The sequence below is a fragment of the Peromyscus maniculatus genome, chromosome 23 (genome assembly GCF_049852395.1).
Source record: "Peromyscus maniculatus bairdii isolate BWxNUB_F1_BW_parent chromosome 23, HU_Pman_BW_mat_3.1, whole genome shotgun sequence".
Lineage (NCBI taxonomy): Eukaryota > Metazoa > Chordata > Mammalia > Rodentia > Cricetidae > Peromyscus > Peromyscus maniculatus.
The window spans coordinates 16,040,766-16,063,553 of record NC_134874.1 but is presented as its reverse complement, the minus strand read 5'-3'; the positions used below and the strand labels follow the sequence as shown (position 1 = coordinate 16,063,553).

Sequence of the window (22,788 nt, the reverse complement as noted above, 5' to 3'; positions counted from 1 at the left end):
ACCCACATGGCAGCTCACAACTTTCTGTAATTCGAGTTCCAGGGGACCCGGCACCCATGGCAAAACACCAATGCACATTTAAAAAAAAATTATGTGGCAATAAACTTTTGGAACAAAATTTGACTAAGTGAATATTTTGGAGTGTTGACTGTAATGATTAGAGTGGCCAGATCCTGGCAAGTCAGTTCTTTTGTATGTGGGGAGTGCTGCATCCTGTTCTCCATGCCTGTTCTCCATGCCTGTTCCCATGGAGTGCTGGAGAGACCAAGGAAGCAGTGCTCACTTACTTGCTCACACACAGCTTCTGCTGTCCTGATGAGGAGCCCCATGTTGTGAAATCCTATTTTAAGTTAGTTGCCATTTGTTCTACAGTTTACTGAAATTCTAGCTGTAATGGATAGTTGTTGCCTCAGTGACTCCTTTTCTGCACAATACCACATTGAGCAGATAGCTCAGAAGCTTGCAGGACAAGGTAAAGGAGTAGAGATGAGGCACAGAGGGTTCTTGGGTTATGTGTGGAATCTTACAGAAAATACCTGTAGGCTCCAGGGTTGTAGACCACACTCTTGATAGACAGTTCCTGCTTTTGATATGTTCCTTAGCTCCTCCTTACAGATAGTGTTTGATGAATGTCACAAAGCAAAAAACCTGTGTCCCGTGGGTTCTTCAAAGCCAACCAAGACAGGCTTGGCCGTTTTAGAGCTTCAGAACAAATTGCCAAAAGCCAGAGTTGTTTATGCCAGTGCCACTGGTGAGTATACACTTGATCGGAACGATTTGCGCACATTTACTTTTTGCAGCTATAATATGTTTGGGGCTTTTCCAGGTGCTTCTGAACCACGTAACATGGCCTATATGAACCGTCTTGGAATATGGGGTGAGGGGACTCCATTCAGAGAGTTCAGTGATTTTATCCAAGCAGTGGAGCGCAGGTAATAAGGCTTGTGGCACTGTTCTGCCAGAACATCGCTGTGTGGAAAGTGCTGTTTTGTTTATTGATAGTTACTGTGTGTTTTAATTTTGTTCAGAGGTGTTGGTGCCATGGAAATAGTTGCTATGGATATGAAGCTTAGAGGAATGTACATTGCACGACAGCTGAGCTTTACTGGAGTGACCTTCAAAATTGAGGAAGTTCTTCTTTCTCAGAGCTATGTTAAAATGTATAACAAAGCAGTTAAGCTGGTGAGAAATGTTTGTCAATATTTTTAATGTGCCTGATAATTTTTTTAATGAGGTTTATTGGTTGAAACATTTTCAACATAGAAGAATGTAATTGGGCTGTAAAACAGCAGATAATGATCACAGTTGCTTAATTGGCCAACATCCTTATTTTCCATATTTTTATTTTTTTATGGTAATTCATAAAAGACAGCCATTTTTTCAGTTAAATCAAGTTCACAACTGCAGTGTAAACCATGTGCCTTAGTATACATTTTGAGACATTTTTGTATGAGCATCCTAAAAATTATCCAGAGATTCCCAAGTGACTGCAGAGTAATTTGGTTGAAGGAGTCATTTTTAATTTTTGTGGCGACAAGGTCTCACTGTGTCATTGTAGCTGGCTTGGAACTCCCTATGCTATGTCTAGACTAGGCTATTCTTGAACTCACAAAGATCCTCCAGCTTACTGGGTGCTAGAATGAAAGGCATGCCTGGCTAAAGGGGTTACACTTAAGTAATGGTATTCAAATGTATATGTAATATGTTGTCTGTGTATTTCCAGTGGGTCATCGCTAGAGAGAGATTTCAGCAAGCTGCAGATTTGATTGATGCTGAGCAGAGAATGAAGAAATCTATGTGGGGTCAATTCTGGTCTGCTCACCAGAGGTTTTTTAAGTACCTGTGCATAGCATCCAAAGTGAAAAGGGTAGTGCAGCTGGCCCGGGAGGAGATCAAGAATGGGAAGGTAAGTTGGAGAATGTCTAGTTCAGTCTGTGCTCAGCCGGCTAGTCTTCCTCTAATGAGGTCTTCTACTCAGAGTAGTCTTTCTGTCTGTCTGTTTCCACCTTTGCCTGTCCTGGAACTCCCTCTGTAAACCAGGCTGGCTTCGAACTCACAGAGATCTTTCTGCCTCCACCTCCTGAGTGCTGGGATTAAAGATACTCATCACTAGGCTCAGCAGTGGAATAGTCTTTTAAATGGACATTGCTAAAAATACTATTGCAGTAAGATTTTATTTTCATAATTTATTTTATTTTTTGTTTCATTTGAGACAGTGTGTTTATTCTGTAGCCTAGAGAAGTCTGATATTTGATAGGTCATCTAGCCTGCCCTAGAATTCATGGCAATCTTCCTGTCTCATCATCCCAAGTCCTGAGATTGCAGGTATGTGCCACTAAAAACAGATCCTTCAAAATAAATTGTAAGCCAGGCAGTGATGGTGAACGACTTTAATCCCAGCATTCAGGAGGCAGAGGCATTCAGGAGCCTGAGGCCAGCCTGATCTACAGAGCGAGTTCCAGGACTGCCAGGGCTACACAGAGAAACCCTGCCTAAAAAAAAATCAACAAAAAGAAAAGTTTGGGGCTGGAGAGATGGCTCAGAGGTTAAGAGCACTGGCTGTTCTTCCAGAGGTCCTGAGTTCAATTCCCACCACCCACATGGTGGCTGAAAACCATCTGTAATGAGATCTGGCTCCCTCTTCTGGCCTGCAGGGATACATACAAACAGAACACTGTATACATAATAAATAAATAAATCTTTTTTTTTTTTTTTTGTTTTTTTTTTTTTTGTTTTTCGAGACAGGGTTTCTCTGTGTAGCTTTGCGCCTTTCCTGGAGCTCACTTGGTAGCCCAGGCTGGCCTCGAACTCACAGAGATCCGCCTGGCTCTGCCTCCCGAGTGCTGGGATTAAAGGCGTGCGCCACCACCGCCCTAAATAAATCTTAAAAAAAAAAAAAGAAAAAGAAAAAAGTTATAAAAATGCCAGTTAGTGTGTATGTGTCATCTCATCACATGAGAGATAGAAAGTAGAGGATCCGAAGCTCAAAGCCAGCTGTGGCTAGATCATAGTTTGAATTTATCTACTTGAGACTTTGTATCAAGACAGACTACCTCTGCACATCCAAACAATGAATATTTGTATATCTTTGTGTATATAAATACACAATAATGCCTGCTGAGAAATTTCAGCAGAGTATATGCTGTGTAATTTGTTCAACTGTGCTCTTTCCGTTAATAACTAAGTATTGCCCTAAGCTTGCTTGCTTTGGTTAGTTATGTATCTGCTTTAAACACAAAGAGTTGCAGGGATGGTAGATCATGCCTTTAATCCCAGCATTTGGGGGCCAGAGAGAGGTCAGTGACAGCCAGTGCTGCAGAACGAGAGAAAGAGAGCAAAAAACATAAGGGTCAGGGACATTTGTCGTGTTCTATATAATTTATTTTCTCTCACTTTTTTTTCTGGACCTGGGAGGGAGACGGGGTCTCTGCACAATCCTGGAACTCTCTAGAATAGTCTGACCTCACATGTACAGAGATTTGCCTGCCTCTGCCTTATGAGTGCCAGGATTAAAGGCAAGCAGCACCATACCTGACTTTCTCTCACTTTTTAACATAGCATACCTCATATAGAGAAAATGAAGCCCAAATTGCTTTAATATAATGGTTATTTTTTGAAATCTTTTAAGAATTGTTACTAGATATTTGGCATATGCCTTAAGTTATTTATAATTGTGTATTTTGTGTTTTCCAGTGTGTGGTAATTGGTCTGCAGTCTACAGGAGAAGCGAGAACTTTGGAGGCCTTGGAAGAGGGTGGAGGAGAACTAAATGATTTTGTTTCAACAGCCAAGTAATTTTTTTTTTAATTTTTTCTTGAATATAAAATTAGTTGAAACATTGGCATTTCCTTTTTTTTTTAACCTGCATCATCTTTAAAAGTTGTCCTTATCTGAGTTTTAGAGTTTTTTGTGCTTTCTTTATACTAAATCTTATGAAAAATAGAAGGTAGATAGTTCATAATCCTGAAATGCTGAACATTTGGCAACTTTAGAGTATGTGGACTAACACATCTGGATTTTGTTCTGTACATCTTTAAGTTGGCTTAATTTCAGATCCCATGTTCTGGTTTAACGTGACTGACCATTGCTTTTGTGAGTGACACTTAGTTTGCCACCGTAGACCAGGATCTGCTCTAAACATTTCACACTGGGAATAGGGAGGATGGCTCGGTGCTTAACCCATATCGCTCTCCTAGAGGACGTTTCCAAACCTGTTTAGCTTCCGCTCCAAGGGATCTATCTCATGCTCACAGCTCTGAGGGCACCTGTACTACATGTACATCATGTCCATGGATGGACACATATACACATAATTTTAAAATCAATTTTACAAAAACAAAAAGTGGGAATTGGAATTTCAGAAAGTTTCTAAGATGTTATGGAGGAGGCTGGTGAGACTGGCTGCTCCTGCGGTGGACCCACACGGCTGCTCACAACCCCTGTGACTCCAGTTCAGGGCATCCGATGCCCTCGTCTGCCCTCTGCAGGCACTGGGCACACATGGTTCATACACATACATGGAGGCAAACAACCATACACAAAACAGAAAAGAATTTTTTTCTTTAAATCTTGGAAAATACTAACTGATAATAAAACAACACAGTAGCTTTGAGACTGTGCTTCTGTGCTTGTGTGTGTTGGGGGCATACAACCCCATGCTTTAAAAGACTCCTGTTACTGAAAACTGCTTATGAGAGCAAAATTTGAATTACTTTTTTGTTTTGAATCATTAAGAAAGTGCCACTTGTTACATGTGACTCTACTGAGCAATTGAAGTGTCTGTATAGGTACATTGATGATGTTAGTGTAAAACACACCAAGTTTCAAAGACACTTTATAAAAATGTAAGAAATTGCACTGATTACACGTTGAAGCATCGTGTTGCGGTAACTAAGTGTATTACTGAAATTAGTTTCAGTAGCCTCTTGGTTTAGTTTGTTGTATTTTCCAGGCCAGTCTTGAACTTGTGAACTTAAGCCATCTCCTGCCTAAGCCTCCCTCAGCAGTTGTGATTACAATAAAGTACTGTTATTCCCTGCCCCTGGCCCACATTTTTTTATTTCCCCTAGAGACAGGGTTTCTCTGTGTAACAGCTCTGGCTGTCCTGGAACTTGCTTTGTAGACAAGGCAGGCCTCAAACTCCTAGAGATTCACCTTCATTTGCCTCCCATGTGCTGGGGTTAAAGGTGTGTGCAACCACACCCACTTATGCCCTCCTTTTTAAACCCTTTAGTTTTAATAGTGGTTTGTATTTGGGTGATGTGTGTATGTGTATGCACTTGTATGTGTTACAAATAAGTGCAGTGCATGCTCCTGTGTACAGACTTGTAGGCAACAGAGGGTTGTGTCTTCTATTGCTTTGTCTCTCTCAGAGAGAGAGAATCTCTGAACTGAATTCCTGCCACTTTAGCTAGACTGACTGGCTAGTGAGATCTCTGGCTGCTTGTCTCCTCCCTCCAATGCTTGGGTAACAGGCCTATACAGCCTTACTAAGCTTTTAATGTGTTTGCTGGGGATTTGAACTCAGGTCTTCATGCTCATTCCAGAGCAAACCCTTACCCAATGAGCCTGTCCTGTTCTTTAAGGTAAGCGATAGAAAGTATAAAAGATGGGTGTGTTGTCTTGTTTACTGCTACTGGACATGCTTCTCTTAAAATCTACTTAACCTGTGTTAATTTTGGGGGCCAGGGGATTGAAACAGGATTTCTCTGTGTAGCCCTGGCTGTCCTGGAACCACTTTGTAGACCAGGCTGGCCTCAAATTCATAGAGATCCTCCTGCCTCTGCCTTCTGAGTGCTGGGATTAAAGGTGTGTGGCACCACTGCCCAGCTAGAAGTATTTCTTAAGATTGAAGAAAATATATATATATATTTTTACAAGTGTCACATAAAGTAGTAGTAAGGTGGGCTGGAGAGATGGCTCAGTGGTTAAGAGCACTGGCTGCTCTTCCAGAGGTCCTGAGTTCAATTCCCAGCAACCACATGGTGGCTCACAACCATCTGTAATGAGATCTGGTGCCCTCTTCTGGCCTGCAGGCATGCATGCAGGCAGAACACTGTATACATAATAAATAAATAAATCTTTAAAAAAAAAAGTAGTAGTAAAGTTCACTGCTTTTTTCCTACAGAGGGGTATTGCAGTCACTCATTGAAAAACACTTCCCTGCTCCAGACAGGAAGAAACTTTATAGTTTGCTAGGAATCGATTTGACAGCTCCAAGTAACAACAGTTCACCGAGAGATAGTCCCTGTAAAGAAAACAAGATGAAGAAGCGGAAAGGTGAGTGCTCTTTTTAGTTGATGCTAACAGTGCCGATGGTCTGAGTTTGGAGTAGCTGTTTGTGACCGAGCTCCTGCCTTCCTTGAGTGGGAAGGGGCTGCTGCTTTCCCTTTGCTGAGTCCTGAGGGAATACACAGGTGCTCCCACTTCCTTGGATTAGCTGGATATTCTGTCCAGCACTTAGAAATGAGAACCTTTTCAGCTCTGTGGGAAGGTTAGGCTTTGGTAGGGTCACTTGGTCTCTGTGTTGTCAGTGCTGCTGGTTAATAAATGTGGAACTGGCTGGTCACCCCCTCATTTGGAAGTATTGGGTGGTGCTTGTCTTCCTCCTGCTTCAGTTTCTGGAGCAGCTGGGTTGCAGGCATTATGTTTGCCTTGCTGGCTGAGGCTAATGATTAGTGCAGCTATCAATCTTTAAGAGTGCATTCACTCCCCCGTGTGTGATGACTAGCTTGTGATGGTGAAAACTAGAGTCTGTGTTTGGTGCTGTCTGTGCTGTTGGACGTTCAGAAGTGAGGAGTGGATTCTGATAGAAAAGCCAGGATGCTTTCTGGGCCCTGGGCTCCTGCCTGAACATACTCAGACAGAAATAGCTGCAGTGCTGTGTGCTCTCGGGAGTGACTGACACTGCAATCAGTGTAGATAGGACAGAATACATACTCTTCATAGTAAAATGTTTTTATATAACGTTAGTGTGTGGATGCACATGGGCCGTTGTGAATGTGGAGGTCAGAGGACAATTTGCAGGAGTTGATCACTTTTTACCATTTAGGTTTTGGGGTCCAACTCAGGTCTTCAGGGTTCATGACAAGCACTCGATCTACTGAACCATTTCAGTGGTCCTCACATTTGTAATGCACTTGAAGTGAGTGGACTACTACCCCTTAACACACCCTGTGCTTTTTGATTGAGTAATGGGGTAGAGTAGCTGACTTCTCCCTGTGTCTCAAAATTAGGTTTTCTCTGGTCCATTAATAAGAGAACCTCTGAGTGTTTGGTTTTAGTTTTATAACAGCCACAGTCTGTTTTCTAAATATTAGGTAACTCAAACCAACCACTTACTTACCTTTAAAAATAAGATTTTTATAAATCAGTATGTCTGTCTGTCCTTCTCCTGCTTCATTTGTTTCAAGACAGGGTCTCATGTAATCCTAATGCACCTAGAACTCACTCTGTGGACTAGGCAGGCTTTCGACTCACCAGAGACCTGTCTGTCTCTGTCCCAAGTGCTGGAGTTAGAGACTACCATACCTGGCTTATAGATTAATTTTTCTAATTATTTCATGCCTGTTTGCACTCAGTCTTGAGTTTGTGTTTATTTTGTGTGGTTTGAGGGTTTCAACCATGCGTGCATGTAATGTGGTTTGATCCAGCCCCTCATTTTCTTTCCATCAGTTTTGAGGTTGTATTTATATATCTAGTTTTTTGTTGAGTAGCTGACCATGACCAGGGCTCTTGGTTCTTGTCAGCTTGCTTTGTTGTTCAAATGTGCACTCGTGTTGCCTGCAGTCCTCACTAGACTCAACTAATAATCTAAACTCTGACACCATGGGTCTGTAGAAACATTGAATTTCCAGCTGACTCTTGTTTGGGGCTTTGAGGGTAGGTGAAGAAATAACCCGAGAAGCCAAAAAAGCACGAAAAGTTGGTGGCCTTACTGGTAGCAGTTCTGACGACAGTGGAAGTGAGTCTGATGTCTCTGACAATGAAGAAAGCGACTATGAGAGCTCTAAAAACATGAGCTCTGGTGACGATGACGATTTCAATCCCTTCAGAGATGAGTCCAGTGAGGACAACGAGGATGGTGAGTTCACAAGGGGACTGACTCGGCTGCTGGGCTGTGTGTACACCTGTAATCGCAGCATTAGGGAAGCAGAGGCAGGAGGATCTGTCTCTGAGTTTTCAGGCCAGCCTGAGTTACATAGTGAGACCCTGTCTGAAAAACAGACAAAAAGTAAAGGTGCTGGAGAGATGGCTCTGTGGTTAAGAGAACCTGAGCTTAGTTTCCAGCAGTTATGAGTTGGTGAGCTCATAACTTCCTGAACTCCAGCTCCACGAACATTTGACTTAGACAGACACCTGCCTGGACTGTACATCAACCCTCACAGATCCACACACATACCCATAGTTAAAAATAAAACAAATCAGCCGGGCTGTGGTAGCATATACCTTTAATCCCCAGCACTCAGGAAGCAAAGGCAGGTGGATCTCTATAAGTTTGAGGCCAGCCTGATCTACAGAGCGAGTTCCAGGACAACTAGAACCCTGTCTCAAAAAAGAAGTCTATATTGGTCTAACAAATTATTTGATACATATTTGCCTTTGTTTTAGATCCTTGGTTAATTAGGAAAGACCACAAGAAAAGCAAAGATAAAAAGAAGAAGAAAAGTATAGATCCAGATTCCATTCAAAGTGCCTTGTTAGCATCAGGTCTTGGTTCAAAGCGGCCTAGTTTCTCCTCTACGCCCGTCATCTCACCTGCTCCCAACAGTGCATCAGGTACTGTGCAGAAAATCCTGCTTTGGAAATGTGCTGTTATCAATTGGGTATTGAAGTTTGACTGATTAACAAATGTTCTTTATCAGCTAACAGTAACACCAACAGTAACAGTAGCCTTATAACGAGTCAGGATGCTGTAGAAAGGGCACAGCAGATGAAGAAAGACCTGCTTGATAAACTAGAAAAATTAGCTGAAGACCTCCCTCCTAACACCCTGGATGAACTTATTGATGCACTTGGTGGTCCTGAAAATGTGGCTGAGGTAAATAGATGTGGTTAGTGCTGTGCTCTTTCCTGTTACAATTTCGTTCTCGCTTTAAGTCCTGTGATGTGAGTGTCCTGTTCTCTGGACACAGCTTAGAACCTTGTTCTGCTTTAGTTCTCAGCATATGACTACATAAGGCTGAGGTTTGCCTGAGCCTGGTTCCTGGACTGTTGGGAAGCTTTTGTGATGGTCACTATGGACCAGTTTTTCATGTTGCCATGTTCTTTTGTCCCAGTGAAGCTTGTATCATCCATGTTTCATGCTCCCAGCCAATTTCCTTAAAGCTCTGTGTTGATGTTTACTCCTCAGATGACTGGCCGCAAGGGCCGGGTGGTGAGCAATGATGATGGACGAATATCTTACGAGTCAAGGTCGGAAGTTGATGTTCCTGTGGAAATTCTAAACCTAACGGAGAAGCAAAGGTTTATGGATGGAGAGAAGGTCTGTTTTCCTGGGGTGCTTTTCAATAGAAGGCTTTAGAAGGGTTTGCCCTTCATACCCACAGATTCTCTTATATGCTTGTTGAATAGTTTATTTTATTAGTAATTATACTGATTTTCTTGTTTGTTTTGGTTTTGGTTTTTCAACACAGGGTTTCTCTGTGTAGCTTTGGAGCCTATCCTGGATCTCCTTTGTGTACCAGGCTGGCCTTGAACTCAGAGAGATCTGCCTGCTTTTGCCTCCTGAGTGTGTGTGCCACCACCACCCAGCCAGGACTGTTTTATGAATGTGTGTGTGCATGACAGCTGTACTTATTATTTTACATGCTATAGTGTAAGGGAAATGTAGTGTAGATTCTGTATGGTGCAGAAGAGCATTGTTCTCGGTATTTAGGAGAACTTTTGAACTCTTGGACACACAAGCCAGGTGAGATGATGCACCTTGGAAGTCGAGGCAGGAGGATTGGGAGCTCTGTCTTGGTGGCTACAGTAGAGCAGGAGTTTTAAACTAGCCTGGCCTACATGAAGCCTTGTCTGAAAAATTGGAGAGATACAGGGGTAACTTAATCTGAATATAACAGTAGTGAGTCATTGTAGTGACTTATTTGCTCTCTTTCCCCCTCCCTTCTTTCCTTTCTTCCTTCTTGTATTAGTTATTTTTGCATAGCTGCCATTAGATACCCAACAGTAGCTTAGGACTGAAAGTTCATCTGGGCTCATGATTTCATACTTGTAGCCTGTTGTGAAAGGAAGAACACAAGGAACAACTCTGTTCATGTGACGACAGTGAAGGAACAAAAGAGAACACAGGGGTGACAGTTAGCTGTTAATGTTAGGACATAGAGTGGCATTTAATCTTGAGTCTAAAGCAGTATTTACAAACGCTGCTGGCAGGGGGTGGGGTGGCGTGGCCTGGCGTGGCGGCAGCTGCAGCACCGCACCCCTTTAATCCCAGCACTCAAATGGCAGATGTGAGTCTACAGAGTGAGTTCCAGGAGAGCCAAGGCTACACAGAGAAGAGAAACCCTGTTCCAAGACCGACCCCCCCCTCCCCCCGCAAAAAAAAAAAAATAACAACAATAAAAACAAAATATTTGTTTAAGTGTGTGTGTGTGTGTGCGCGTGCGTGCGCGCCCACAGAGGCCAGAAGAGGGCATTGGATCTCCTGGAGCTGAAGTTATAGATTGTGAGCCATTGAGTGGGCACTAGGAATTGAACTTGAGTCCTCTGCAAGAATAAGGGCTCTAACCACTAAGTCATCTCTCTAGCCCCAGGAAAGAAGTGGCTTTTGAAAAGTTTTGTTGTTTTTAGTTTTATTTTTTTGTGTATGGGTTGTTTTTAGTTTTATTTTTTTCTATTTCTTTTTCTTTTTTCTGTGTTTCTTTTCCAGGCTGTCCTGGAACTTAGCTCTGTAAACCAGGCTAGCCTAGAAATCCAAGGTTCCCTTGCCTCTGCTGGAATTAAAGGCTTATGCCACAACTCCTATGTCTGTCTGTCTGTCTCTCTCTCTCTCTCTTTTTTTTTTTTTTTTTTTTTTTTTTTGTTTTTTTGAGACAGGGTTTCTCTGCATAGCTTTGCGCCTTTCCTGGAGCTCACTTGGTAGCCCAGGCTGGCCTTGAACTCAGAGATCCGCCTGGCTCTGCCTCCCCAGTGCTGGGATTAAAGGCGTGCGCCACCACCGCCCAGCTTCCTCTCCTTCTTTTGTACTAGGACTAAACATTTATGCCACCATACCCGTGGGTGTTTTCGCCTGTGTATGTATACATGCACCAAGCATGTTCTGGGTGCGTGTGGAGGCCATAAGACAATGTCAGGTTCCCCGGGATTGGAGTGAGAGTTTACGTGATTATCTCTTGAATATCAGCCTATGTATGGAAGGAATTGGTCAAAATCAACCAGTTGTCTTTGTTAGGGTTTCTGTTGCTGTGAAGAGACACCATGACAACTCTTATAAAGGAAAACATTTCAGTGGACCTAGCTTACAGTTTCAGAGGTTTTGCCCATTATCATCATAGCAGGAAGCATGGCAGTGCGCAGGCAGACATGGCGTCAGCTGGAGGAGCTGAGAGTTGTACATCCAGATCAGCAAGCAGCAGGAAGAGAATTACTACTAGGCCTGGCTTGAGCTTCTGATGCTTCAAAGCCTGTTTGTGTCCAATGCATGGCTTACTCCAACAAGACCACAATTCCTAATAGTACCACTCCCTGTGACCAGACATTCAAACATAGCAGTTTATGGGGGCCATTCCTATTCAAATCTCAGTTGTTCAATCATATTTGTAAAAAATGACTACATTTATTTATTTCTTGTGTGGATGTGTGTTTGTGGGCAGGCGTGCTATGTCATTGGTGTGAAAGTCAGAGAATAACTGAGGGGAATCATCTGAGCCCTGGGGATTGAATTGAAATCAGGTTATAAGACTCGGAAGAAGTTGCTCTTACATACTACAGCTTAAACAAGATATTCTTTCTTTTCTTTTCTTTTTTAACATTTATTACATGTCTGCCCGCATACCCGAAGAGGGCACCAGATCTCATTCTAGATGGTTGTGAGCCACCATGTGGTTGTTGGGAATTTAACTCAGGACCTCTGGAAGAGCAGCCACTGCTCTTAACCTCTGAGCCATCATTCTAGCCGATATTATTTCTTTCATGTATGTCTTGGTAGGGTTTCTTCACAGAGAAACCATGACCACAGCAACTCTTTTTTTTTTTTTTTAAGATTTATTTATTTATTACATATACAATGTTCTGCCTGCATGTGTGTCTGCAGGCCAGAAGAGGGCGCCAGATCTCATTACAGATGGTTGTGAGCCACCATGTGGTTGCTGGGGATTGAACTCAGGACCTCTGGAAGAGCAGTCAGTGCTCTTAACCTCTGAGCCATCTCTCCAGCCCCACAGCAACTCTTATAAAGGAAACATTTAATTGAGGTGGTAGCTTACAGTTGAGAGGTTTAGTCTGTTATGGTGAGAGCACAGCAGACAAGGTGCTGGGGAGGGAGTGTTGGCAGAAGATTCTGTCCTGCCAGCAGCTCCCACATAAACACACTGAGGCTTATATTAATTATAAATTATATTTGAATTAACTCATTTCTTATCTATGCTTTGCCACATGGCTTGTACTTTTCCCAGTATGGCATGCCCATCTTTTTCTCCATGCATCTGCTAGGGATGCCTGACTCTGCCGTTCTCCTTCCTGGCATTCTTAGTTTAGCTCGCCTATCTAACATTACTCTGTTCAGCTATTGGCCAGTCAGCTTGTTTATTAAACCAATCACAGTTACCAATCCTCACAGTGGATAAAGGGATTATTCCACAGCAAGGTGGCTGAGATTCCTACATCTAGTAGTCAACAGGAAGTGGTTGTGACGCTGAGGGAAGCTTAAACAAAAGAGACCTCAAAGCCTCCCCACAGTGACACACCAGGTCCCACCTGGACAGCAGCCGTTTTTATAAAATAATCACTCAGGCTTAATATAAATTATAAGCTGTTTGTTCTGTGGCCCAGGCTTATTGCTAGTAGCTAGCTATTACATCTTAAATTAACCCATTTTTATTAATTTATATGTCACTATTTGTCTCATGGCTTTACCTGTGTTCTATTACATCTTGCTCCCCTGGCAGCTCGCAGCTTCTTCTCTCTATATCTCTTTTGCCATAGGCCAAAACAGCTTCTTTATTAACCAATAGTAGCAACACGTATTCACAGCATACACAAAGACCATCCCACAGCAACACACTTATTTCAGCAAGGCCAGACCCCCTTCCCCCCACAATAGTGTCACTTCCTATGAGCTTATAGGGGCCAATTACATTCAAACTACCACAATCCACTCCCTGGCTCGCAAAGCTTGTAACAGTATCATAATAGTCCAGTATGCTCCCTTCTACATTTTGGAACGTTAACTCTGTGCCATTATATATTGGAAGTATGTAATCTGTTTTTGATTTTGATTTTATAAGAGATTGTGTGAATCTCAGAAGAGTCTTTGAACTTTTGACTTTTAGATATTGTTGAGACTGTGATAGACCATGGGGACTTTTGAAGTTGGACTAAAGGCATGTGTTATGATATTGTTAAAAGTTTATGGAGGCCAGGGAGTAGAATGTGGTAGTTTGAATGTAAATGATCCCCATAAGCTTGTAGAGAATGGTACTATTAGGAAGTGTGGCTTTGTTGGAGTGGATATGGCCGTGTTAGAGGAAGTGTGTCACTGTGGGGGCAGGCTTTGAGGTTTCCTGTGCTCAGGAACTGTCCAGTGTCTCTGTTGACTTCCTGTTGCCTGTAAGATGTAGGGTTCTCAACTACTTCTCCAGCACCATGTCTGCCTGCATGTTTCCCACCATGATGATAATGGACTGAACCTCTGAAACGGTAAGTGACCCACCCCAATTAAATGTTTTCCTTGTAAGAGTTGCCGTGGTCATGGTGTCTCCTCACAGCAATAGAAACCCTATGACAATGTACACGTTGGTGTGTTGACTAAGAGTGTGGTAGCATATGCCTGTAATTTTAGAACTTTTGAGGCTGAGGCAGGTGGATCCTGGGTTAGGCTAGCTTTGCCTACATAGGAAACTTGGTCTCAGAAACAGTTTTTAAAGGAGAAGAAGAAATGAATACATTGCTCTGACTTTCTCTACCACTCTTCTCTTTCCTCCCTCTCCCTCTACTCCCTCCCCTGAGACAGGACTTTGCTGTTCTACCTAGACTGCTCTCCATTTTCTCCACTTTCTAGTTTCAAGCTGTCCTCTGCTTCAGCCTCTGGAGGAGACAAGACCATTACTATCCTTGTTTTTTTGAGTGTGGCTTTGCTGTGCAGCCCAGGATGGCTTTGGATTCATTTTTCCCTCCTGCCTCAGCCTCCTCCGTACTAGGATTACAGGTGTACATCATCATGCCTACACCCTTCCTGTTCTGGGACTTAAACTGAGGGTCTTGTGCTTGTTGGGTGTGTTCTCCACCTGTGAGCTCCATCATTAGCATTTCCCTCCTTAGGTTACAATTGGTAGTGGCAGTAGGCCTTCCTGTGTGCATCAGGCACGTGAAAACTCAGGACACGCTGCCCTGTCTTCTACTCCAAATAACGTTTCTTGGACATTATATCTACCACCTGTGTCTTACTGGCTGCAGCTTGCCTATGTGCTCATACTTAGTATTAAGGGAGACTAGGAGCACTAATCTCAGCTCTGGGCAACCACATGCCACGCTGACTGACAGCAGGCCATCTGACTGCTTTGAAAAGGAGTAAAATACGTACTGGTGTCCATCACTGTCCACTAAAGGGAGTTCTCTAGGTACTGACCTTCCCTGTCTTTGCTCAGAGGTAATTTTTGTTTGCTTTTTCAATTTGATATAGAATATTGCTATTATCTCAGAAGCTGCCAGCTCAGGTATTTCATTACAAGCAGATCGGAGAGCTGTAAATCAAAGGCGACGAGTTCACATGACTTTGGAGTTACCCTGGAGTGCTGATAGGGCGATTCAGCAATTTGGTAAGTGTCTCCACTAGATCCCTCTGGGAGGAAAGGTGTTTTTGGAGACATGCGTGCATGTCTGTAGGAGACACCATAAGTCTTGGAACACTCAGATTCCACATTGGAAATGTGTTCTCTGTATACTATGATGTGTAGTGGATTATGGATTCCTTTTTGCCTGGTTTTGGACAGTGTTGAGATCAGTGGTAGGATTGCACAGGGGCCCTGGCCTCCAAGAACAGGGTTTCTTGAAAGTATCCTCATTGTAGATTTGCAGTTTGTGGGTCTGTCAGAGTAGCCAACTATTTCCATGTTCATTTCTATCCTTAGCAGCTGCATATAAGGTGCATCCCTGTGCATTTTCCTGTGGCCTGGTGACCCACACCACACATAACATCCAGAACAGCTATGCAGTAGCACTGGTTAACCAAATGGTGGCAGCACTGTCCTTGAGTAGTGATGACATTGATGTTAAAATTAACTTGCTGTTCGGGGAGCAATGAGAAGGGTTGTTATATTATCTTTAATTTTTGTTTTCAAGGGTATTTTAGTTAGATGGGTGTCAACTTAGCCAGGCTTGATGTATAGGCTTGTAATCCCAGCACTTGACTAGTAGAGGCAGAAGTACTAGTTGTTTAAGGCCTGACTAGCTACATAGTGATTTTGAGGTCATTCTGGTCTATATGAGACCTTGTCTTTATACCTGTTCAGTGTTAAATGCTAGGAATTAGATCTCAGAATAGCCTGCTCTACCTAATGAACATAATCATTGAACTGTATACATTGTTGTTACAGGAAGAACACATAGATCAAACCAAGTGACTGCTCCAGAGTATGTCTTTTTGATTTCGGAACTGGCTGGAGAGCAGAGATTTGCATCTATTGTTGCTAAGAGACTCGAGAGTTTGGTAAGTTTTTGAGTTGCGTTGGATATATGTGACAGGTGATTTGTGTTAACTGACTTCTGGGAGGGGTTGATGGTGACTTGACCAGGAGTTGTGTGTTTTCCAGGGAGCACTTACACATGGTGACAGAAGAGCAACGGAGTCTCGAGATCTGAGCAGGTTCAACTTTGACAACAAGGTACATTCCTCCATCTAGGCTGCAGATGTTTGCCGCTTGTGCAGTGTCAGAAAGGGAACGTGATTGCTGTTGAAAAAGAAATGCTCTGCTTGCTGTTAGCTTTGCCTTGTATAGCTTCATGTGAGATGAGATGTCACACATCATTTAGTCTGTACATACCTTTATTCCTGTTGGAAAACACTACTAGAGTATTTGTGAAGGCATCAAGAATGAGTTATTAGAAATAAAAGAAGTCATCAATGTACTGACTATCTGTAAGGGCACAGAATAGACAATCCTAAAAGTATGTGTTCTGAATTTTGTTACAATTAGAGTTTTCATGGCATTTAAGTGGGTTAAAAAAATACCCACATGTTAAAGCTGACTGACACATTTTTTTCTTTATTACAGTATGGAAGAAATGCTTTGGAAATCGTTATGAAATCCATTGTAAACTTGGATTCTCCTATGGTCTCACCACCTCCAGACTACCCTGGAGAATTCTTTAAAGGTGACTTGGGATGTCCTTATGTAATCCTTAATCAGCTAGTATCCTACTTGTACAAAATTGTTGTGATTTTTGTGGGTACCTAGATAAAGGATCTGTATAATATACAGGATGCTCTTGTGAAAAGATAAAATTTGTCGTGTGTATGTGCGTGTGTGCGTGCGTGCGTGCGTTAGTTATTTTGAGGGAGTGGTGTAGTGAATGTTCCTGCATGTGTGGAGATCAAAGGACAACTTGTGGGAGTTTATTCCCTGTCACCATTGTGCGTCCCAGGGCATCAGGCATGGCAGCAGCAAGCATCCTTACCTCCTAAGTCATCTCTACAGCTCTGGTTTGGTTTTTTGAAATAAACTGTAACCCAAGTTGGCCTGGAACTCACGCATGCTGGACTTTAACTTGAAGCTGTTCTCCTGCCTCAACCTCTTGAGTCCTGTGTGAAGTCACCAAAGACAAAGAAAGGTGTTTTTGTTTGATTGATTTTTTTTTTCAAGACAGGGTATTTCTGTGTATCCCTGGCATTCCTGGAACTCACTCTATAGACCAGAATAACCTGGAACTCACAGAGATCCTCTTGCCACTGCCTCGCTAGTACTGGGGATTTTAGCCGTGCACCACCACCTGGCTAAATTTTTGTTTATTATGTGTTTGTTCATTCATTTATTTTTTTGATTAGCCCTGGCTGTTCTGGAACTAGCTCTGTAGACCAGGCTGGCCTGGCACTCAGAAGAGATGGGCCTGCCTCTGCCTCCCCAGTGCTGGGATTAAAGGTGTGCACCAGCATGCCTATCTGGTGATAATGGTGTTTTAATGAAGGGCTAGGGAAAATTTTAGTGGTAGCAGCCTAGGGTTCAATCTCCAGCACTACCAAAAAACACTAGAAACCAAACAAACCAGACACAATGTGAGATTTGGTGATTTAGGGTGATTAGCAGTTCAATTCAGGTGATTGGAATAGAGCAAGTTACATAGGTTAAATCTTATTCCTAGAACTTAATCTGTTTGATTAACAGTTCACTGAATCATTTGGATTGTGAAAAATGTTGGTATTTTTTTTTTTTCTTACAGATGTGCGGCAAGGATTGATAGGAGTGGGCCTGATTAATGTGGAAGATCGGTCAGGAATTCTTACTTTGGATAAAGGTAATGTCACTGTGTGTGGAACGTTTGTCTATTGATGGAACCTTCTTAGGCTGCTGTGCACTACAGAAGCCTCAGTTCCACTCTGTGGGTGGGAGCATGCTTGTGAAAGTTTGAGTTCCAAGGCTTGCTTGTCAAAGAATCCTCAACTCAAGTGCGTGTGTGTTCATGCTTGTGAAAGCCAGAGGATGACTTTGGGGAAGTCTGTTTCCGCTTTTGTCCTGACTACTCTGTGCCAGCTAGCCCATAAGTTTCTGGGTGTGTCTTCTGTGTCTGCCTCCCTCCCACTGTTAAATTGCTTGCATTACGGATAGGCACTGCATCAGGCATTTTTTACTTGTTAGTTCTGGGATCCAGCTGACCAGTCTTGGATGGCAAGCACTTGGATCAGTGGCGGCGTCCTTGGACCAGCCCTGTCACTTTGTATTTCTGTGACACAGTCCCACTCCAGCCAGGACTCATGGCAGTGCTTTGTCTTAGCCACCCTAGTGCTGGGGTTACAGCTGCCCTCTGGACTGGAACCCAGAGCCTGTACTAGTTAGTCCACCGAGTTAGTTACCTGAAGCCTTCTTTGTACTTAGTTGTTTACTTTTAGCGTCTGTTTCTGTTCATAGGGATTTACATTACTAAAAGTAAGCATCCATATGAATGTGACAGGTAAGGGTAGGAAAGGATGGCAGGGCCCAGAGGAAAGAAAAAAAACTCCAGGTTCATCCTGTCCTGGATTTCATGATCTCAGAGACATGTGCTCAGAAATTATATGCCACTTTAAAAAAAAATACTATTCCAGCAGGGTACTGTTTGGGCTGTAAACAGTTTCCTTGGGTCCCTAATGGTGTCATTGGTTTTGCATTTATTCACATGGACTTTCTGCCCCAGGTGGTTATTGGCAGTGACCTAAGTCATTCTGGCCACAGCTTGAATTGCCCTAAACCTACTGATGCCGAAACAACCTCCTCCCCCCCCCCCTCTTAATCTCTATTTATTTAGTTGCTTACTTATCTTTGGTTGGCTTGTTTGTTTGTTTATTGAGGTGGGGGTATTTCTCTTTCTTCCTTTATTTGGTGAGGTGGGGGTCTTTCTATGTCTCCCTGGCTATTCTAGAACTTGCTATGTAGACCAGGCTGGTTGGTCTTAGAACTCAGAGATTACCTGCCTCTGCCCTTGAGTGTTCCTCTTTATTTTTTATTTTACCTTAGCCTCCTGAGTAACTGGGATAAACAGTGTGCGCTTGGGCCAGGCCTTTAATAGGTCCTCTTAACCCCATATTATAACTAGCCCTTGCTACAGATATGATCAACTTGGTCAGGAGTTTGTTGTCTTTTCAAGTTTTGTTTTGTTTTTCATGACAGGGTGTCACTGTATAGCCTAAGCTAGAACTCAACTATGTAACCAAGGTTGGCCTTAACTTTGCATCAGTCCTCCGGCCTTAGCCTTCCAAATGCTCAGATGTAATTTAAGTTACCCTATCTGGCTAAGATTTAAAGAAATATGGGTGATAGTGGCTGGCTCTGTCCTCTGATCCTCTGGCAAGCTTTATTTGATATACAATATATTACTACATAAACAAACAAACAAATTGGGGCTAGAGTAATGGCTTAGTGTGTCCGGGTACTTCCAGGTTTGTTTCCAGCATCCACAGGGAAACTCACAGCTCTAGTCCAGGGGGTCCTATGCCCTCTCCTGCTTTCTCATGCTACAGGCAGGCAAGTGGTGTATAGACACCAAGCAGTCAAAACATAACCCCACTTGGAAAATAAATATACATTAAAATAATTCTAAGCTGGGTGGTGGCAGCACATGCCATTTAATCCCAGGATTAGAGAGGCAGAGGCAGGTGGATCTCAGTGGCCACCAGCAATTGTAACACAAGCTCACATAGTCAAACTAACTTTTGTACAAAGCCTACCTTGTCTACATACAGAGCGAATTCCAGAACTGTTATACAGAGAAACCCTTTCTTGGGGAAGAAAAAAAAAAGTAAATAACTAAATCTAGTAAAAGATTTGGGGGCTGGAGAGATGGCTTAGAGGTTAAGAGCACTGGCTGCTCTTCCAGAGGTCCTGGGTTCAATTCCCAGCACCCACATGGTGGTTCATAACCATCTATAATGAGATCTGGTGCCCTCTTTTTATACACAATAAATAAATCTTTAAAAAAATATTTGGTGTTGGTGAACCAATGTCCTTACATGCTAAAGTCTATTCATGGAACAGTAGAAGTTACAAAAGTTAGTTTGACTGTGTGTGAGCTTGTGTTGCAGTTGCTGGTGGCCAAAGTTTCAGTACTACAGCCCCACTGTAAGGGCGAGACCCAGAAGTGAGACCCAGAAAGCTTTGCCTAGCTAAAGGATAGATACATTTTTAATTTATCATGGGAATTCATGGAATCTTTCATATAATCTTGTCATTGTAGACTATAACAATATAGGAAAATTCCTAAACAGAATTCTGGGCATGGAGGTGCATCAGCAGAATGCGTTGTTTCAGTATTTCGCAGACACACTTACTGCAGTTGTTCAAAATGCCAAGAAGAATGGAAGATATGACATGGGAATCCTAGGTGAGTGGGGACACTTCTGTCCTCTCTGTGCTCCTGGTTCAGAGTATCTCCCCATTTATACATCCTGTTTCTTTCTGAAGATCTGGGTTCTGGAGATGAGAAGGTGAGGAAGAGTGATGTGAAGAAGTTTCTGACTCCAGGCTACTCAACCTCTGGCCATGTAGAGCTATACACAGTAAGTCTAGAAAGTGCATGTTGCTCACTGGAGTCCCTACATGAGCTGTATTTAAATCTCTATGTATCTTCCACAGATTAGCGTGGAGAGGGGAATGTCCTGGGAAGAAGCAACCAAGATTTGGGCAGAACTGACAGGACCAGATGATGGCTTTTACTTATCATTGCAAGTAAGAATTGAATTTTCTTCAAAGTCTTATCAGGAAATATCATGCTTCTTGGTTTCTTACTTATTTTTGTGGCTTCAGTTTTACTTTTCTGTTTGAGACAGATCTCACTATGTTGACCTGACTTGTTCTAGAAAACTCTTCTCAATTAGAGTAGCCTTGAATTCAATTACCTTGTGTCTGCCTCTGAAGTACACAATCATGCCTGGCTCACCTTAGCCAGTAACCTTTTTATTTATTTATTTATTTATTTATTTATTTATTTATTTATTTATTTATTTATTTATTTATTTATTTATTTATTTATTTATTTATTTAATATTGTGTATAGATGTGGATGTCATGTCAGGCTTAATTTTATTTTATATGTGTAGAATGTTTTGCTTTCACGAGCATCTGTGTATGGAGTTTGTGTCTGGTGCCCACAGAGGCCAAGAAGGGCATCAGACCTCCCTGGAACTGGAGTTACAGACAGTTGTGAGCCACCATTTGGTGCTGGGAACCAAACCCAAGTCTTCTCCAGGGCTCTTCACCAATGAGCCATCTTTGCAGCCCCGCACATCCTAATTTTAAGCAGTGGTGTTTCTGGATTGTGGGAACAGTGGGCCGTTACAGAGTCTGCTCTTGGAGCCTCTCGTCTTTCCCTGGGGTCGCTTCTGATCACGCACCAGTGGTTCTTGCTGCCTGCCTCATATTTGCTTGGCCTGTGGGAGCTCAGCTGCAGTTGAGTCTGGGCTCAAAAAAAAAAAAAAAAAAAAAGGAGCTGGCTCAGAGGTTAAGAGCACTGGCTGCTCTTCTAGAGGTCCCGAGTTCAATTCCCAGCACCCACATGGCAGCTTAGGACTCTCTCTAACTCCAGTTCCAGGGAATCTGATACCTTGATACCTTCACACTAAGACACATAAAATAAGTTTAAATAAATCGTGTGTGTGTGTGTGTGTGTGTAAAACGAGAATTTTAAAAAAATGTGAAGACTTGTTATAGCCCTCAATTTATAAGTCTTTAGCCAGAGTTAGATAAGTAGGCTCCTCCCATGTTAAACCTCAAATGTGGGCTTGTCATTATATACTTACACATTTAGCTGGTGTTGTCTTTTGTTTGTATGTTTTGTTTTGTTTAGACAGGAGACAGGGTTTCCCTGTTTAACAGTCCTGGCTGCCATGGAGCTCACTCTGTAGCCCAGGCTGGCCTCAGATTCACAGAGATCCCCCTTCCTCTGCCTCCCAAGTGCTGGGATTAAAAGCTTAAGCCCTGATCGCTCTTATTGGTATTGTCTTTTGAATTACTGAATTTGTTGCTGTGGTGTTATGATAAAATATTTTTGTGTAGGATCAAATTCTTATGTATTTTTTTAATTCTTCTTTTAATAGATAAGAAACAACAAAAAAACTGCAATCTTAGTTAAAGAAGTAAACCCTAAGAAGAAACTATTTTTAATTTACCGACCAAACACTGGGAAACAGCTCAAATTAGAAATATATGCTGATCTGAAAAAGAAATATAAGAAGGTATTTTTTCACTTACACATGGTACTGTGTGACTCCTTGCTTCATGATAGGGAACTGTATCGGCTATAATTCCTGGGTTCAAGGATGGTGATTTTTACCCAAGTAGCAAGTTTCTTATGCACCGCTGTTTTGATGTTACTGCCCATTGAGACAAGATGAGCATGTGACTGTCCAGGCCCAGGACACAGTGCAGTGGTTTAGTACGTTGAAGTCCTTCATGCCATCTTTTGATTTCCAGAAAATAGTCAATATCTGTTTTTTCCAACATTACTTATTTACTTCTACAGGTATTGCCATAACTTTCTGAAAGTAACTCTATGTTCAACTAGTTCTCTGCAAAGCTCATCCCTGGAGGGCCTTGTTTATCAGTGGTGTTTATTTACATTCTGCTGCTGGTGGCAGCTAGGGTTTCCGATGAAGATGACCTTGTTTTGACAGCCTCTGGAATTAGTGACCAGGTCAGGTGTCAGTTGCTGGAATGGGGTTTGCTTTGTCTTTGCAGGTAGTCTCTGACGACGCCCTGGTACACTGGCTGGATCAGTACAATTCCTCTGCAGACACCTGTACTCATGCATATTGGTTAGTGCTTCCTTGTTGCTTCACTGAATTTTCTAACTGTAATCAAGATTTAAAGACAGCTTTTTCCTCGTTTTTAGTGTGGAGCAGTGCTGAGTCTCCCTTGTGATTGATTCTCTTACCTCCCAAGTTTA

The 22,788-nt window shown here is 42.5% G+C and overlaps 1 protein-coding gene across 17 annotated transcripts in view; it reads left to right on the top strand.

Annotated features, from left to right (window-relative positions):
- Positions 1-22,788, top strand: part of Sbno1 (strawberry notch homolog 1) — a 53,631-nt gene that overhangs the window by 21,436 nt on the left and 9,407 nt on the right. For all 17 annotated transcript variants that reach the window (XM_042268073.2, XM_076561267.1, XM_076561276.1 and 14 more), the window contains 20 exons: positions 616-751; positions 827-932; positions 1,029-1,182; positions 1,724-1,906; positions 3,694-3,791; positions 6,128-6,279; positions 7,886-8,083; positions 8,611-8,778; positions 8,865-9,040; positions 9,353-9,484; positions 14,843-14,978; positions 15,756-15,868; positions 15,972-16,043; positions 16,434-16,533; positions 17,596-17,670; positions 20,083-20,229; positions 20,310-20,404; positions 20,481-20,573; positions 21,941-22,078; positions 22,581-22,657. In XM_042268073.2, the coding sequence (XP_042124007.2) occupies positions 616-751; positions 827-932; positions 1,029-1,182; positions 1,724-1,906; positions 3,694-3,791; positions 6,128-6,279; positions 7,886-8,083; positions 8,611-8,778; positions 8,865-9,040; positions 9,353-9,484; positions 14,843-14,978; positions 15,756-15,868; positions 15,972-16,043; positions 16,434-16,533; positions 17,596-17,670; positions 20,083-20,229; positions 20,310-20,404; positions 20,481-20,573; positions 21,941-22,078; positions 22,581-22,657 (2,549 nt within the window). The remainder of the gene's footprint in view (positions 1-615; positions 752-826; positions 933-1,028; positions 1,183-1,723; positions 1,907-3,693; positions 3,792-6,127; positions 6,280-7,885; positions 8,084-8,610; positions 8,779-8,864; positions 9,041-9,352; positions 9,485-14,842; positions 14,979-15,755; positions 15,869-15,971; positions 16,044-16,433; positions 16,534-17,595; positions 17,671-20,082; positions 20,230-20,309; positions 20,405-20,480; positions 20,574-21,940; positions 22,079-22,580; positions 22,658-22,788) is intronic.